This window comes from Sceloporus occidentalis, unplaced genomic scaffold (genome assembly GCF_023333645.1).
Source record: "Sceloporus occidentalis isolate IW3139 unplaced genomic scaffold, rSceOcc1.0.p SCAF_234, whole genome shotgun sequence".
In the NCBI taxonomy this organism is placed as follows: domain Eukaryota; kingdom Metazoa; phylum Chordata; class Lepidosauria; order Squamata; family Phrynosomatidae; genus Sceloporus; species Sceloporus occidentalis.
This window is the reverse complement of record NW_028317214.1, coordinates 1041097-1055947: the sequence shown is the minus strand read 5'-3', so window position 1 is coordinate 1055947 and position 14851 is coordinate 1041097. Positions and strand designations below refer to the sequence as shown.

General features: G+C 40.5%; 2 protein-coding genes and 1 pseudogene across 2 annotated transcripts; all 3 read left to right on the top strand.

Moving 5' to 3' along the window:
• Positions 1-547: 547 nt before the first annotated feature.
• On the top strand, positions 548-2894 carry LOC149276573 (endoplasmic reticulum membrane adapter protein XK-like). The gene is made up of 3 exons (XM_089503507.1): positions 548-792; positions 1690-1952; positions 2158-2894. Exons 1-3 carry the CDS (start codon positions 548-550, stop codon positions 2892-2894), a joined length of 1245 nt encoding a protein of 414 aa, XP_089359633.1.
• A 2714-nt stretch (positions 2895-5608) lies between these two features.
• Positions 5609-7955, top strand: LOC149276572 (endoplasmic reticulum membrane adapter protein XK-like; annotated as a pseudogene).
• Positions 7956-10650: 2695 nt separating this feature from the next.
• On the top strand, positions 10651-12997 carry LOC149276571 (endoplasmic reticulum membrane adapter protein XK-like). Its single transcript, XM_089503506.1, has 3 exons — positions 10651-10895; positions 11793-12055; positions 12261-12997. Exons 1-3 carry the CDS (start codon positions 10651-10653, stop codon positions 12995-12997), a joined length of 1245 nt encoding a protein of 414 aa, XP_089359632.1.
• Positions 12998-14851: the final 1854 nt, after the last annotated feature.

The following is a 14851-nucleotide window of genomic DNA, read 5'->3' as shown; positions in this document are numbered from 1 at the left end:
TCACGGTGATCTGCTCCTGCATTATACCAAGGCAAAATAACACAACAAAACGGCCATGAGCATATCCCACCAATACATACCAGCTGTTGGGAGGACCCGGGCAATTTTTGCGCCAGGGCCCTGTGGTTTCTAGTTACGCCCTTAGTCTAGTGCTTCAGTTGGCTACTATGTTCACTTCCATCGGCTCTTAATAAAAGCACCATTTCCCTTATGTAGTTTGTCCTCTGTGTTCCATTGAAATAAACTGCTTTATTTCAAAAACGGCAAAAGATAATACAATCATACACTTTGTTGAAAACATATAACTATTTAAATAACTGCTAAAATCAAACATGCTGCTGACAGCCAGCTGTTACATTATCAGAATTATGACATCACAAAGTGATTGTGATGTCACTGTAGGCTATAGGGACAGCAGCAGCTGGGTTAGGTCAGTTGATGGTTGGATAGTGTTTCGTGCACTTCTGCTTGCCTGACGCTGTTATTTCTCAAAAGTAGCTGTTCGCTACGCGGTGTTTCTGAGTGTCCGCACTCAAGCTGAGCGACCATGAAATTCCCTCGCTCAATTTTGATTTCTCTGTTTCTATATGTAGGAGAGACAATCTTAGGCCTGTACTTGAGCAGCACATACAGCACTGCAGTGCACAGAATTTGGTTGTACTTGACCCTCCTATTCTGTCTTCTGCCCTGCCTTCTGGTACAGATCTGTTTTGTCTGCTTCCACATGGAATTCTTTGATGACAGATCCCTGGAACATCTGTTTCATCTCCTGCAGCTGGGACCTCTGTTCAGGTGAGTGAGGAGGGAAGGTGCCCTGTATTTAGATAGATACCACATCAGTGAGCCAGTGCTTTAGGTACATGGCACACTGTCTATTGTAAAAGAAATGAAAACCGCTGATGATTCCATGCCATTTATTTATATAGTGCCCACAGATTCCATAGCGCTGTTAGAATAAGGGATAGACAAAATATTTCACAAAGACCATTTAGAATGAAATCACCAATAACACAGATTAAAGCATATTTCTACAGAAGGAAAAGATGGTCTGCTCTTGTGAGCAATTAGGAATCAATAGATGAATAAAGCCATCAAATACAACTGTCACAGATTTTGTATATGGCATCTGCTTACAAGTTATCACAATGTGATCCGTTGCAACTTAATGTTACGTGGTTTCATGTGCCGTCAGAGTTCATAGGTTTCAGGCCCCTTAAAAATGTATCGAATTTTCACTGACTCCCTCCCACTAAACCCGGACAACAAACGTGTTCTCATTTTAGATGGGTAAAAGGCGTTCCATTTAATATTTCTAGCTCTGATAGTACAAACAGCGGGAACAGGGGATATTTTGAAGGGAATGATTGTGTTTTGTAGAAAAGCGATACATACCGAGATATCATTTAAATACATGGAGTTTGAGTTGAATCTAAAATCTCAGACACTATTGAGTTTATGGTTTTATGTGTGCTTCTTGGCCAGATTATATTTGAACCGGAGATATACAGGGGGCTGGGGAGATGAATAGAAGGCGTTATGTTTTGGGTCAGGTTTGGGTGAAAGCATTTATCTAATGATGCAGGGCAGTAATAGTTTTCATTGTGTTAAATGGAACCTCACCCCATGTGGCTGTAATGTTCTGTCTAGTGTTAATAATGAGTGAACCCTATTTTTTCCTGTACTTTGCAGGTGTGTGCAAGTTCTCCGCCTTTACTTCATTAATGGAAAATCAGAGGATCCATACAACACCCTCATTAAGAGGAAGCAGCTGTCTGAAGATGGATGTTGTGTTGAGGTGGAACAGGAGGTTGGTCGCGTCGATATGCTGCTGTCCAAACACAGTTCTGCTTTCCGCTGGGCCTCCTTCATCCAAGCTTTCCTTGGGTCAGCACCTCAACTGATACTACAGCTGTATATTTCCATCTCACAACAGCATATAAGCCTATGCAGATGTAAGACAACATTTCTTTGTCGTTTCTTTGTCAATATAGTCACACACAAATTGTATGTGCAGAAATGCCCCAGTGATTAAGAACTACATTTTTTCTTCATAAATGCATATCATTTACACATACATTTATCAAACTGTCAATCAAGTGCCATTTGTCTTAATGTTTACTAAATGGAATTGTCCTTTCCTTTTCTGATTTTCTTCAGGCATGCTTATGAGTATCTCTCTGCTGTCCGTTACGTATGGAGCGTTACAGTGCAACATCCTGGCCATTCGAATTAATTACGAGGACTATGATTTCACCTTTCGACCAGCTGCCTACCTCTGCTTATTGCTTTGGAGATTCCTTGAGATTTCCAGCAGAGTCGTCGTGCTTGGCCTCTTCAGCTCCGTTTTCAAAACATGGACCCTGTGTGTGGTGGCCTTAAATCTGTTGGCTTTTATGCTCTACTCATGGATCAGTTTTTGGAAGAATAAGTCATCGGGAAACAACAAGAATGGTTTGAGCAAGTGTAGGACTGCTACTGAGCGTGCTGTACTGAACATCCTGTACTCTGTGACGAGCATTTTCTGCTGGTGTCCGATTCAGGTCGAGCTCAGTGAGCCCGACCTGATTACCAAATCAAACAATTGGTGTCGCATCACCATGTATTATATGCTCAGACATATTGAAAACACCGTCCTGATTTTCCTATGGTACATCTATCAAACAGATGTTTACTCGCTCATAGGTAGCTCTTTTTTGGTCGCACTGCTCCTGGTGGGTTATACCATATCGATGCTCTTCATGCTGATTTTTTATCAGTTCTTCCACCCCTGCAGGACGCTTTTCACAACTAGTTTTGTAGGTGGCTTGATGTCAGGCTTAAAGAGTCTTTGTTGTATGTGCAAACCTTCAAGAGCCCCAACAAATGAACATGGCTCCGAGGTCTGTGAGCCTTAGAACTGACAAGATGAGATTTACATCAATGCAAAGGAGTTGATCTGTGTTCATTGGGAAGCTACTCGACTACAGACTCTCGAAGCAGAAGCCGACAAAATGCACAGAATGCAGAGAGCATTAGGGGATATATAAGGACACAAGAAAACTAATATACCACATCTGTGTCTTCCCTAAATAAAGTGTTCTGAATGGCAATATTAAGAATGAAAGTGGTTTTTTGTTTGTTTGTTTTTTATTCTAAAAGCTTTATTTCCTGTGATCGCAAAAAACTTTCATGGCACAAAAGGGCACATGCATTATACGAGCGCCTCTACTGGTCGCAGCCAGGGAGCTCCTCTGGCATCAAGCAAGAGAGTCACTCTTACGAACTTTTAGCTCCAGGGGCGATCCTACGGATTCTCATTCAAGTTAACCCCTGCGATGCTACGTAGACAAGATAGGTAGGGACGGGACCAAGGAGACCAGCTAAGAGGTATTAACAAAGATGAACACGAAGATTCGTCTATGTTTACTGGCCACCATGTTAGTTTATTTGGTTTTCTGTTTCAACAAACTCACCATTCGTTTTCATGTTCTCCCGAATACGAATGCACAAGTCTAATATTAAGCATCAGAAGTGTATGCCAATAGGTTTTCTGCTTTGTTTTTTTTAATGCATGGAATTTTTATCCTCAGTATAAACACAAGAATTACAGCTTTAAGGGATCTCTTTTTGATACCTGCTCAACAAGTATTTGAAGCTCCAAATTTGTTGGGTGTCTTTAAAATGAAAACTGAATGCACTTGGTGAACTACATTCAGGATGGACTGCCTGTAGCTACCAACTGTTTTATATGGTTACAAGCTGCAAACTGGTAGTTGCTAGCAGATAGGCGGCTATATGCCAGCTACTTGTTACTTTGACAGACATCAAACTACGTAACAAAGTATGATACAAAATACTGTTAATAGCTAAATAGGGACATCTGTCCATTCTCCATCAACAGTAGTTGTTTCTGTAATTATTGAAGCATAGCTCTGGGTTTTTTTTTTAATCCCAGAGCCCAGGGTTTTGGGAGTAAAATCTACTATATATTTAAATATATATATATATATATATATATATATATATATATGTATATTAGTTTTTTTAGTTATTAAAACTCCTGAAACTCATTGTGAGTATGCAAGGTTAACGAGTACTCACTGATGCTTTTTGTATAGTAACACTTCTCTGCATTATCTGAAAACCCTGCACTGTTAGAGTGGTAATTATCAAGGGTCTACTGGCTCAAGAACCTTTTGATTAATAATGTTTCACAAACGATTTTTGATAGAGGCACCTGTAATGATCAGATATATTAAGTCAACTGGAATTTTTTTTAACAGCAGTTTCCCTTTTAAGAGTGAGTGTCATTAAGGTTTCTTACCTGTTGTAAGAACATTATGGCTAATAAATATAGAAAGGGAAGAACACGCTAAAAAACATATGAATTCATGTGTTGAGGTGTGTTTTCAAATGAGCAATATGCACATAGGACAAAGCAAGGAATCGGTGGACAACTAGCAAGTACAATTTAAAAGCACCTTTGTATGCAGCTAGCTGCGTTTGAAGGCAAGGCAAGCCATGTAAGGGGTAGGGCTAGCTCCTGATAAGTGTGAAATAGGGGGAGTGGAGAAAGAAGAAGGTCGACTGGAGACCCAAGGTAGTGGTCCTTCACCCGGAAACTCTGGGACAAATCTTTAGGGTTCTGATTTATGCTCATAAGTTTAAGCAGAAAAGCGCATCATTTTGCACTTTCTGAGACAATGTTCTCTTGAAATGTGTTGTTAAACCTATGCCATGCATGGCTAGGATTATTTCTGTGCTGCTGATTATGTTTCAGTTTACATCTAGTTTCAACCATGATCAGCCATTTCAAATTCATTAACAGGTTTGTTGCAAGACAAGACTGCACACTTGAAACTTTTATACTGTGAGTTTAACCAAACTAACGTCCCACATTAAGCATAAGTAACACCCAGAGACATTGCCATGTCAGTAAACTGCAGCAAAGCTTCATAGTTAAAGACCCTTCATCCCCATAGCACCTTGGCTATTAACACCAAATTGTCACCGGTGCACTAGGTTCAGGCGGCGTCTGGTACATGTGCCTAAAGGCTTGTGCCCCACAAGCGAGGCCACACATCACGGTGATCTGCTCCTGCATTATACCAAGGCAAAATAACACAACAAAACGGCCATGAGCATATCCCACCAATACATACCAGCTGTTGGGAGGACCCGGGCAATTTTTGCGCCAGGGCCCTGTGGTTTCTAGTTACGCCCTTAGTCTAGTGCTTCAGTTGGCTACTATGTTCACTTCCATCGGCTCTTAATAAAAGCACCATTTCCCTTATGTAGTTTGTCCTCTGTGTTCCATTGAAATAAACTGCTTTATTTCAAAAACGGCAAAAGATAATACAATCATACACTTTGTTGAAAACATATAACTATTTAAATAACTGCTAAAATCAAACATGCTGCTGACAGCCAGCTGTTACATTATCAGAATTATGACATCACAAAGTGATTGTGATGTCACTGTAGGCTATAGGGACAGCAGCAGCTGGGTTAGGTCAGTTGATGGTTGGATAGTGTTTCGTGCACTTCTGCTTGCCTGACGCTGTTATTTCTCAAAAGTAGCTGTTCGCTACGCGGTGTTTCTGAGTGTCCGCACTCAAGCTGAGCGACCATGAAATTCCCTCGCTCAATTTTGATTTCTCTGTTTCTGTATGTAGCAGAGACAATCTTAGGCCTGTACTTGAGCAGCACATACAGCACTGCAGTGCACAGAATTTGGTTGTACTTGACCCTCCTATTCTGTCTTCTGCCCTGCCTTCTGGTACAGATCTGTTTTGTCTGCTTCCACATGGAATTCTTTGATGACAGATCCCTGGAACATCTGTTTCATCTCCTGCAGCTGGGACCTCTGTTCAGGTGAGTGAGGAGGGAAGGTGCCCTGTATTTAGATAGATACCACATCAGTGAGCCAGTGCTTTAGGTACATGGCACACTGTCTATTGTAAAAGAAATGAAAACCGCTGATGATTCCATGCCATTTATTTATATAGTGCCCACAGATTCCATAGCGCTGTTAGAATAAGGGATAGACAAAATATTTCACAAAGACCATTTAGAATGAAATCACCAATAACACAGATTAAAGCATATTTCTACAGAAGGAAAAGATGGTCTGCTCTTGTGAGCAATTAGGAATCAATAGATGAATAAAGCCATCAAATACAACTGTCACAGATTTTGTATATGGCATCTGCTTACAAGTTATCACAATGTGATCCGTTGCAACTTAATGTTACGTGGTTTCATGTGCCGTCAGAGTTCATAGGTTTCAGGCCCCTTAAAAATGTATCGAATTTTCACTGACTCCCTCCCACTAAACCCGGACAACAAACGTGTTCTCATTTTAGATGGGTAAAAGGCGTTCCATTTAATATTTCTAGCTCTGATAGTACAAACAGCGGGAACAGGGGATATTTTGAAGGGAATGATTGTGTTTTGTAGAAAAGCGATACATACCGAGATATCATTTAAATACATGGAGTTTGAGTTGAATCTAAAATCTCAGACACTATTGAGTTTATGGTTTTATGTGTGCTTCTTGGCCAGATTATATTTGAACCGGAGATATACAGGGGGCTGGGGAGATGAATAGAAGGCGTTATGTTTTGGGTCAGGTTTGGGTGAAAGCATTTATCTAATGATGCAGGGCAGTAATAGTTTTCATTGTGTTAAATGGAACCTCACCCCATGTGGCTGTAATGTTCTGTCTAGTGTTAATAATGAGTGAACCCTATTTTTTCCTGTACTTTGCAGGTGTGTGCAAGTTCTCCGCCTTTACTTCATTAATGGAAAATCAGAGGATCCATACAACACCCTCATTAAGAGGAAGCAGCTGTCTGAAGATGGATGTTGTGTTGAGGTGGAACAGGAGGTTGGTCGCGTCGATATGCTGCTGTCCAAACACAGTTCTGCTTTCCGCTGGGCCTCCTTCATCCAAGCTTTCCTTGGGTCAGCACCTCAACTGATACTACAGCTGTATATTTCCATCTCACAACAGCATATAAGCCTATGCAGATGTAAGACAACATTTCTTTGTCGTTTCTTTGTCAATATAGTCACACACAAATTGTATGTGCAGAAATGCCCCAGTGATTAAGAACTACATTTTTTCTTCATAAATGCATATCATTTACACATACATTTATCAAACTGTCAATCAAGTGCCATTTGTCTTAATGTTTACTAAATGGAATTGTCCTTTCCTTTTCTGATTTTCTTCAGGCATGCTTATGAGTATCTCTCTGCTGTCCGTTACGTATGGAGCGTTACAGTGCAACATCCTGGCCATTCGAATTAATTACGAGGACTATGATTTCACCTTTCGACCAGCTGCCTACCTCTGCTTATTGCTTTGGAGATTCCTTGAGATTTCCAGCAGAGTTGTCGTGCTTGGCCTCTTCAGCTCCGTTTTCAAAACATGGACCCTGTGTGTGGTGGCCTTAAATCTGTTGGCTTTTATGCTCTACTCATGGATCAGTTTTTGGAAGAATAAGTCATCGGGAAACAACAAGAATGGTTTGAGCAAGTGTAGGACTGCTACTGAGCGTGCTGTACTGAACATCCTGTACTCTGTGACGAGCATTTTCTGATGGTGTCCGATTCAGGTCGAGCTCAGTGAGCCCGACCTGATTACCAAATCAAACAATTGGTGTCGCATCACCATGTATTATATGCTCAGACATATTGAAAACACCGTCCTGATTTTCCTATGGTACATCTATCAAACAGATGTTTACTCGCTCATAGGTAGCTCTTTTTTGGTCGCACTGCTCCTGGTGGGTTATACCATATCGATGCTCTTCATGCTGATTTTTTATCAGTTCTTCCACCCCTGCAGGACGCTTTTCACAACTAGTTTTGTAGGTGGCTTGATGTCAGGCTTAAAGAGTCTTTGTTGTATGTGCAAACCTTCAAGAGCCCCAACAAATGAACATGGCTCCGAGGTCTGTGAGCCTTAGAACTGACAAGATGAGATTTACATCAATGCAAAGGAGTTGATCTGTGTTCATTGGGAAGCTACTCGACTACAGACTCTCGAAGCAGAAGCCGACAAAATGCACAGAATGCAGAGAGCATTAGGGGATATATAAGGACACAAGAAAACTAATATACCACATCTGTGTCTTCCCTAAATAAAGTGTTCTGAATGGCAATATTAAGAATGAAAGTGGTTTTTTGTTTGTTTGTTTTTTATTCTAAAAGCTTTATTTCCTGTGATCGCAAAAAACTTTCATGGCACAAAAGGGCACATGCATTATACGAGCGCCTCTACTGGTCGCAGCCAGGGAGCTCCTCTGGCATCAAGCAAGAGAGTCACTCTTACGAACTTTTAGCTCCAGGGGCGATCCTACGGATTCTCATTCAAGTTAACCCCTGCGATGCTACGTAGACAAGATAGGTAGGGACGGGACCAAGGAGACCAGCTAAGAGGTATTAACAAAGATGAACACGAAGATTCGTCTATGTTTACTGGCCACCATGTTAGTTTATTTGGTTTTCTGTTTCAACAAACTCACCATTCGTTTTCATGTTCTCCCGAATACGAATGCACAAGTCTAATATTAAGCATCAGAAGTGTATGCCAATAGGTTTTCTGCTTTGTTTTTTTTAATGCATGGAATTTTTATCCTCAGTATAAACACAGGAATTACAGCTTTAAGGGATCTCTTTTTGATACCTGCTCAACAAGTATTTGAAGCTCCAAATTTGTTGGGTGTATTTAAAATGAAAACTGAAAGCACTTGGTGAACTACATTCAGGATGGACTGCCTGTAGCTACCAACTGTTTTATATGGTTACAAGCTGCAAACTGGTAGTTGCTAGCAGATAGGCGGCTATATGCCAGCTACTTGTTACTTTGACAGACATCAAACTAGGTAACAAAGTATGATACAAAATACTGTTAATAGCTAAATAGGGACATCTGTCCATTCTCCATCAACAGTAGTAGTTTCTGTAATTATTGAAGCATAGCTCTGGGTTTTTTTTTAATCCCAGAGCCCAGGGTTTTGGGAGTAAAATCTACTATATATTTAAATATATATATATATATATATATATATATATATGTATATTAGTTATTTTAGTTATTAAAACTCCTGAAACTCATTGTGAGTATGCAAGGTTAACGAGTACTCACTGATGCTTTTTGTATAGTAACACTTCTCTGCATTATCTGAAAACCCTGCACTGTTAGCGTGGTAATTATCAAGGGTCTACTGGCTCAAGAACCTTTTGATTAATAATGTTTCACAAACGATTTTTGATAGAGGCACCTGTAATGATCAGATATATTAAGTCAACTGGAATTTTTTTTAACAGCAGTTTCCCTTTTAAGAGTGAGTGTCATTAAGGTTTCTTACCTGTTGTAAGAACATTATGGCTAATAAATATAGAAAGGGAAGAGCACGCTAAAAAACATATGAATTCATGTGTTGAGGTGTGTTTTCAAATGAGCAATATGCACATAGGACAAAGCAAGGAATCGGTGGACAACTAGCAAGTACAATTTAAAAGCACCTTTGTATGCAGCTAGCTGCGTTTGAAGGCAAGGCAAGCCATGTAAGGGGTAGGGCTAGCTCCTGATAAGTGTGAAATAGGGGGAGTGGAGAAAGAAGAAGGTCGACTGGAGACCCAAGGTAGTGGTCCTTCACCCGGAAACTCTGGGACAAATCTTTAGGGTTCTGATTTATGCTCATAAGTTTAAGCAGAAAAGCGCATCATTTTGCACTTTCTGAGACAATGTTCTCTTGAAATGTGTTGTTAAACCTATGCCATGCATGGCTAGGATTATTTCTGTGCTGCTGATTATGTTTCAGTTTACATCTAGTTTCAACCATGATCAGCCTTTTCAAATTCATTAACAGGTTTGTTGCTAGACAAGACTGCACACTTGTGAGTTTAACCAAACTAACGTCCCACATTAAGCATAAGTAACACCCAGAGACATTGCCATGTCAGTAAACTGCAGCAAAGCTTCATAGTTAAAGACCCTTCATCCCCATAGCACCTTGGCTATTAACACCAAATTGTCACCGGTGCACTAGGTTCAGGCGGCGTCTGGTACATGTGCCTAAAGGCTTGTGCCCCACAAGCGAGGCCACACATCACGGTGATCTGCTCCTGCATTATACCAAGGCAAAATAACACAACAAAACGGCCATGAGCATATCCCACCAATACATACCAGCTGTTGGGAGGACCCGGGCAATTTTTGCGCCAGGGCCCTGTGGTTTCTAGTTACGCCCTTAGTCTAGTGCTTCAGTTGGCTACTATGTTCACTTCCATCGGCTCTTAATAAAAGCACCATTTCCCTTATGTAGTTTGTCCTCTGTGTTCCATTGAAATAAACTGCTTTATTTCAAAAACGGCAAAAGATAATACAATCATACACTTTGTTGAAAACATATAACTATTTAAATAACTGCTAAAATCAAACATGCTGCTGACAGCCAGCTGTTACATTATCAGAATTATGACATCACAAAGTGATTGTGATGTCACTGTAGGCTATAGGGACAGCAGCAGCTGGGTTAGGTCAGTTGATGGTTGGATAGTGTTTCGTGCACTTCTGCTTGCCTGACGCTGTTATTTCTCAAAAGTAGCTGTTCGCTACGCGGTGTTTCTGAGTGTCCGCACTCAAGCTGAGCGACCATGAAATTCCCTCGCTCAATTTTGATTTCTCTGTTTCTATATGTAGGAGAGACAATCTTAGGCCTGTACTTGAGCAGCACATACAGCACTGCAGTGCACAGAATTTGGTTGTACTTGACCCTCCTATTCTGTCTTCTGCCCTGCCTTCTGGTACAGATCTGTTTTGTCTGCTTCCACATGGAATTCTTTGATGACAGATCCCTGGAACATCTGTTTCATCTCCTGCAGCTGGGACCTCTGTTCAGGTGAGTGAGGAGGGAAGGTGCCCTGTATTTAGATAGATACCACATCAGTGAGCCAGTGCTTTAGGTACATGGCACACTGTCTATTGTAAAAGAAATGAAAACCGCTGATGATTCCATGCCATTTATTTATATAGTGCCCACAGATTCCATAGCGCTGTTAGAATAAGGGATAGACAAAATATTTCACAAAGACCATTTAGAATGAAATCACCAATAACACAGATTAAAGCATATTTCTACAGAAGGAAAAGATGGTCTGCTCTTGTGAGCAATTAGGAATCAATAGATGAATAAAGCCATCAAATACAACTGTCACAGATTTTGTATATGGCATCTGCTTACAAGTTATCACAATGTGATCCGTTGCAACTTAATGTTACGTGGTTTCATGTGCCGTCAGAGTTCATAGGTTTCAGGCCCCTTAAAAATGTATCGAATTTTCACTGACTCCCTCCCACTAAACCCGGACAACAAACGTGTTCTCATTTTAGATGGGTAAAAGGCGTTCCATTTAATATTTCTAGCTCTGATAGTACAAACAGCGGGAACAGGGGATATTTTGAAGGGAATGATTGTGTTTTGTAGAAAAGCGATACATACCGAGATATCATTTAAATACATGGAGTTTGAGTTGAATCTAAAATCTCAGACACTATTGAGTTTATGGTTTTATGTGTGCTTCTTGGCCAGATTATATTTGAACCGGAGATATACAGGGGGCTGGGGAGATGAATAGAAGGCGTTATGTTTTGGGTCAGGTTTGGGTGAAAGCATTTATCTAATGATGCAGGGCAGTAATAGTTTTCATTGTGTTAAATGGAACCTCACCCCATGTGGCTGTAATGTTCTGTCTAGTGTTAATAATGAGTGAACCCTATTTTTTCCTGTACTTTGCAGGTGTGTGCAAGTTCTCCGCCTTTACTTCATTAATGGAAAATCAGAGGATCCATACAACACCCTCATTAAGAGGAAGCAGCTGTCTGAAGATGGATGTTGTGTTGAGGTGGAACAGGAGGTTGGTCGCGTCGATATGCTGCTGTCCAAACACAGTTCTGCTTTCCGCTGGGCCTCCTTCATCCAAGCTTTCCTTGGGTCAGCACCTCAACTGATACTACAGCTGTATATTTCCATCTCACAACAGCATATAAGCCTATGCAGATGTAAGACAACATTTCTTTGTCGTTTCTTTGTCAATATAGTCACACACAAATTGTATGTGCAGAAATGCCCCAGTGATTAAGAACTACATTTTTTCTTCATAAATGCATATCATTTACACATACATTTATCAAACTGTCAATCAAGTGCCATTTGTCTTAATGTTTACTAAATGGAATTGTCCTTTCCTTTTCTGATTTTCTTCAGGCATGCTTATGAGTATCTCTCTGCTGTCCGTTACGTATGGAGCGTTACAGTGCAACATCCTGGCCATTCGAATTAATTACGAGGACTATGATTTCACCTTTCGACCAGCTGCCTACCTCTGCTTATTGCTTTGGAGATTCCTTGAGATTTCCAGCAGAGTCGTCGTGCTTGGCCTCTTCAGCTCCGTTTTCAAAACATGGACCCTGTGTGTGGTGGCCTTAAATCTGTTGGCTTTTATGCTCTACTCATGGATCAGTTTTTGGAAGAATAAGTCATCGGGAAACAACAAGAATGGTTTGAGCAAGTGTAGGACTGCTACTGAGCGTGCTGTACTGAACATCCTGTACTCTGTGACGAGCATTTTCTGCTGGTGTCCGATTCAGGTCGAGCTCAGTGAGCCCGACCTGATTACCAAATCAAACAATTGGTGTCGCATCACCATGTATTATATGCTCAGACATATTGAAAACACCGTCCTGATTTTCCTATGGTACATCTATCAAACAGATGTTTACTCGCTCATAGGTAGCTCTTTTTTGGTCGCACTGCTCCTGGTGGGTTATACCATATCGATGCTCTTCATGCTGATTTTTTATCAGTTCTTCCACCCCTGCAGGACGCTTTTCACAACTAGTTTTGTAGGTGGCTTGATGTCAGGCTTAAAGAGTCTTTGTTGTATGTGCAAACCTTCAAGAGCCCCAACAAATGAACATGGCTCCGAGGTCTGTGAGCCTTAGAACTGACAAGATGAGATTTACATCAATGCAAAGGAGTTGATCTGTGTTCATTGGGAAGCTACTCGACTACAGACTCTCGAAGCAGAAGCCGACAAAATGCACAGAATGCAGAGAGCATTAGGGGATATATAAGGACACAAGAAAACTAATATACCACATCTGTGTCTTCCCTAAATAAAGTGTTCTGAATGGCAATATTAAGAATGAAAGTGGTTTTTTGTTTGTTTGTTTTTTATTCTAAAAGCTTTATTTCCTGTGATCGCAAAAAACTTTCATGGCACAAAAGGGCACATGCATTATACGAGCGCCTCTACTGGTCGCAGCCAGGGAGCTCCTCTGGCATCAAGCAAGAGAGTCACTCTTACGAACTTTTAGCTCCAGGGGCGATCCTACGGATTCTCATTCAAGTTAACCCCTGCGATGCTACGTAGACAAGATAGGTAGGGACGGGACCAAGGAGACCAGCTAAGAGGTATTAACAAAGATGAACACGAAGATTCGTCTATGTTTACTGGCCACCATGTTAGTTTATTTGGTTTTCTGTTTCAACAAACTCACCATTCGTTTTCATGTTCTCCCGAATACGAATGCACAAGTCTAATATTAAGCATCAGAAGTGTATGCCAATAGGTTTTCTGCTTTGTTTTTTTTAATGCATGGAATTTTTATCCTCAGTATAAACACAGGAATTACAGCTTTAAGGGATCTCTTTTTGATACCTGCTCAACAAGTATTTGAAGCTCCAAATTTGTTGGGTGTATTTAAAATGAAAACTGAAAGCACTTGGTGAACTACATTCAGGATGGACTGCCTGTAGCTACCAACTGTTTTATACGGTTACAAGCTGCAAACTGGTAGTTGCTAGCAGATAGGCGGCTATATGCCAGCTACTTGTTACTTTGACAGACATCAAACTAGGTAACAAAGTATGATACAAAATACTGTTAATAGCTAAATAGGGACATCTGTCCATTCTCCATCAACAGTAGTAGTTTCTGTAATTATTGAAGCATAGCTCTGGGGTTTTTTTTTAATCCCAGAGCCCAGGGTTTTGGGAGTAAAATCTACTATATATTTAAATATATATATATATATATATATATATGTATATTAGTTATTTTAGTTATTAAAACTCCTGAAACTCATTGTGAGTATGCAAGGTTAACGAGTACTCACTGATGCTTTTTGTATAGTAACACTTCTCTGCATTATCTGAAAACCCTGCACTGTTAGCGTGGTAATTATCAAGGGTCTACTGGCTCAAGAACCTTTTGATTAATAATGTTTCACAAACGATTTTTGATAGAGGCACCTGTAATGATCAGATATATTAAGTCAACTGGAATTTTTTTTAACAGCAGTTTCCCTTTTAAGAGTGAGTGTCATTAAGGTTTCTTACCTGTTGTAAGAACATTATGGCTAATAAATATAGAAAGGGAAGAACACGCTAAAAAACATATGAATTCATGTGTTGAGGTGTGTTTTCAAATGAGCAATATGCACATAGGACAAAGCAAGGAATCAGTGGACAACTAGCAAGTACAATTTAAAAGCACCTTTGTATGCAGCTAGCTGCGTTTGAAGGCAAGGCAAGCCATGTAAGGGGTAGGGCTAGCTCCTGATAAGTGTGAAATAGGGGGAGTGGAGAAAGAAGAAGGTCGACTGGAGACCCAAGGTAGTGGTCCTTCACCCGGAAACTCTGGGACAAATCTTTAGGGTTCTGATTTATGCTCATAAGTTTAAGCAGAAAAGCGCATCATTTTGCACTTTCTGAGACAATGTTCTCTTGAAATGTGTTGTTAAACCTATGCCATGCATGGCTAGGATTATTTCTGTGCTGCTGATTATGTTTCA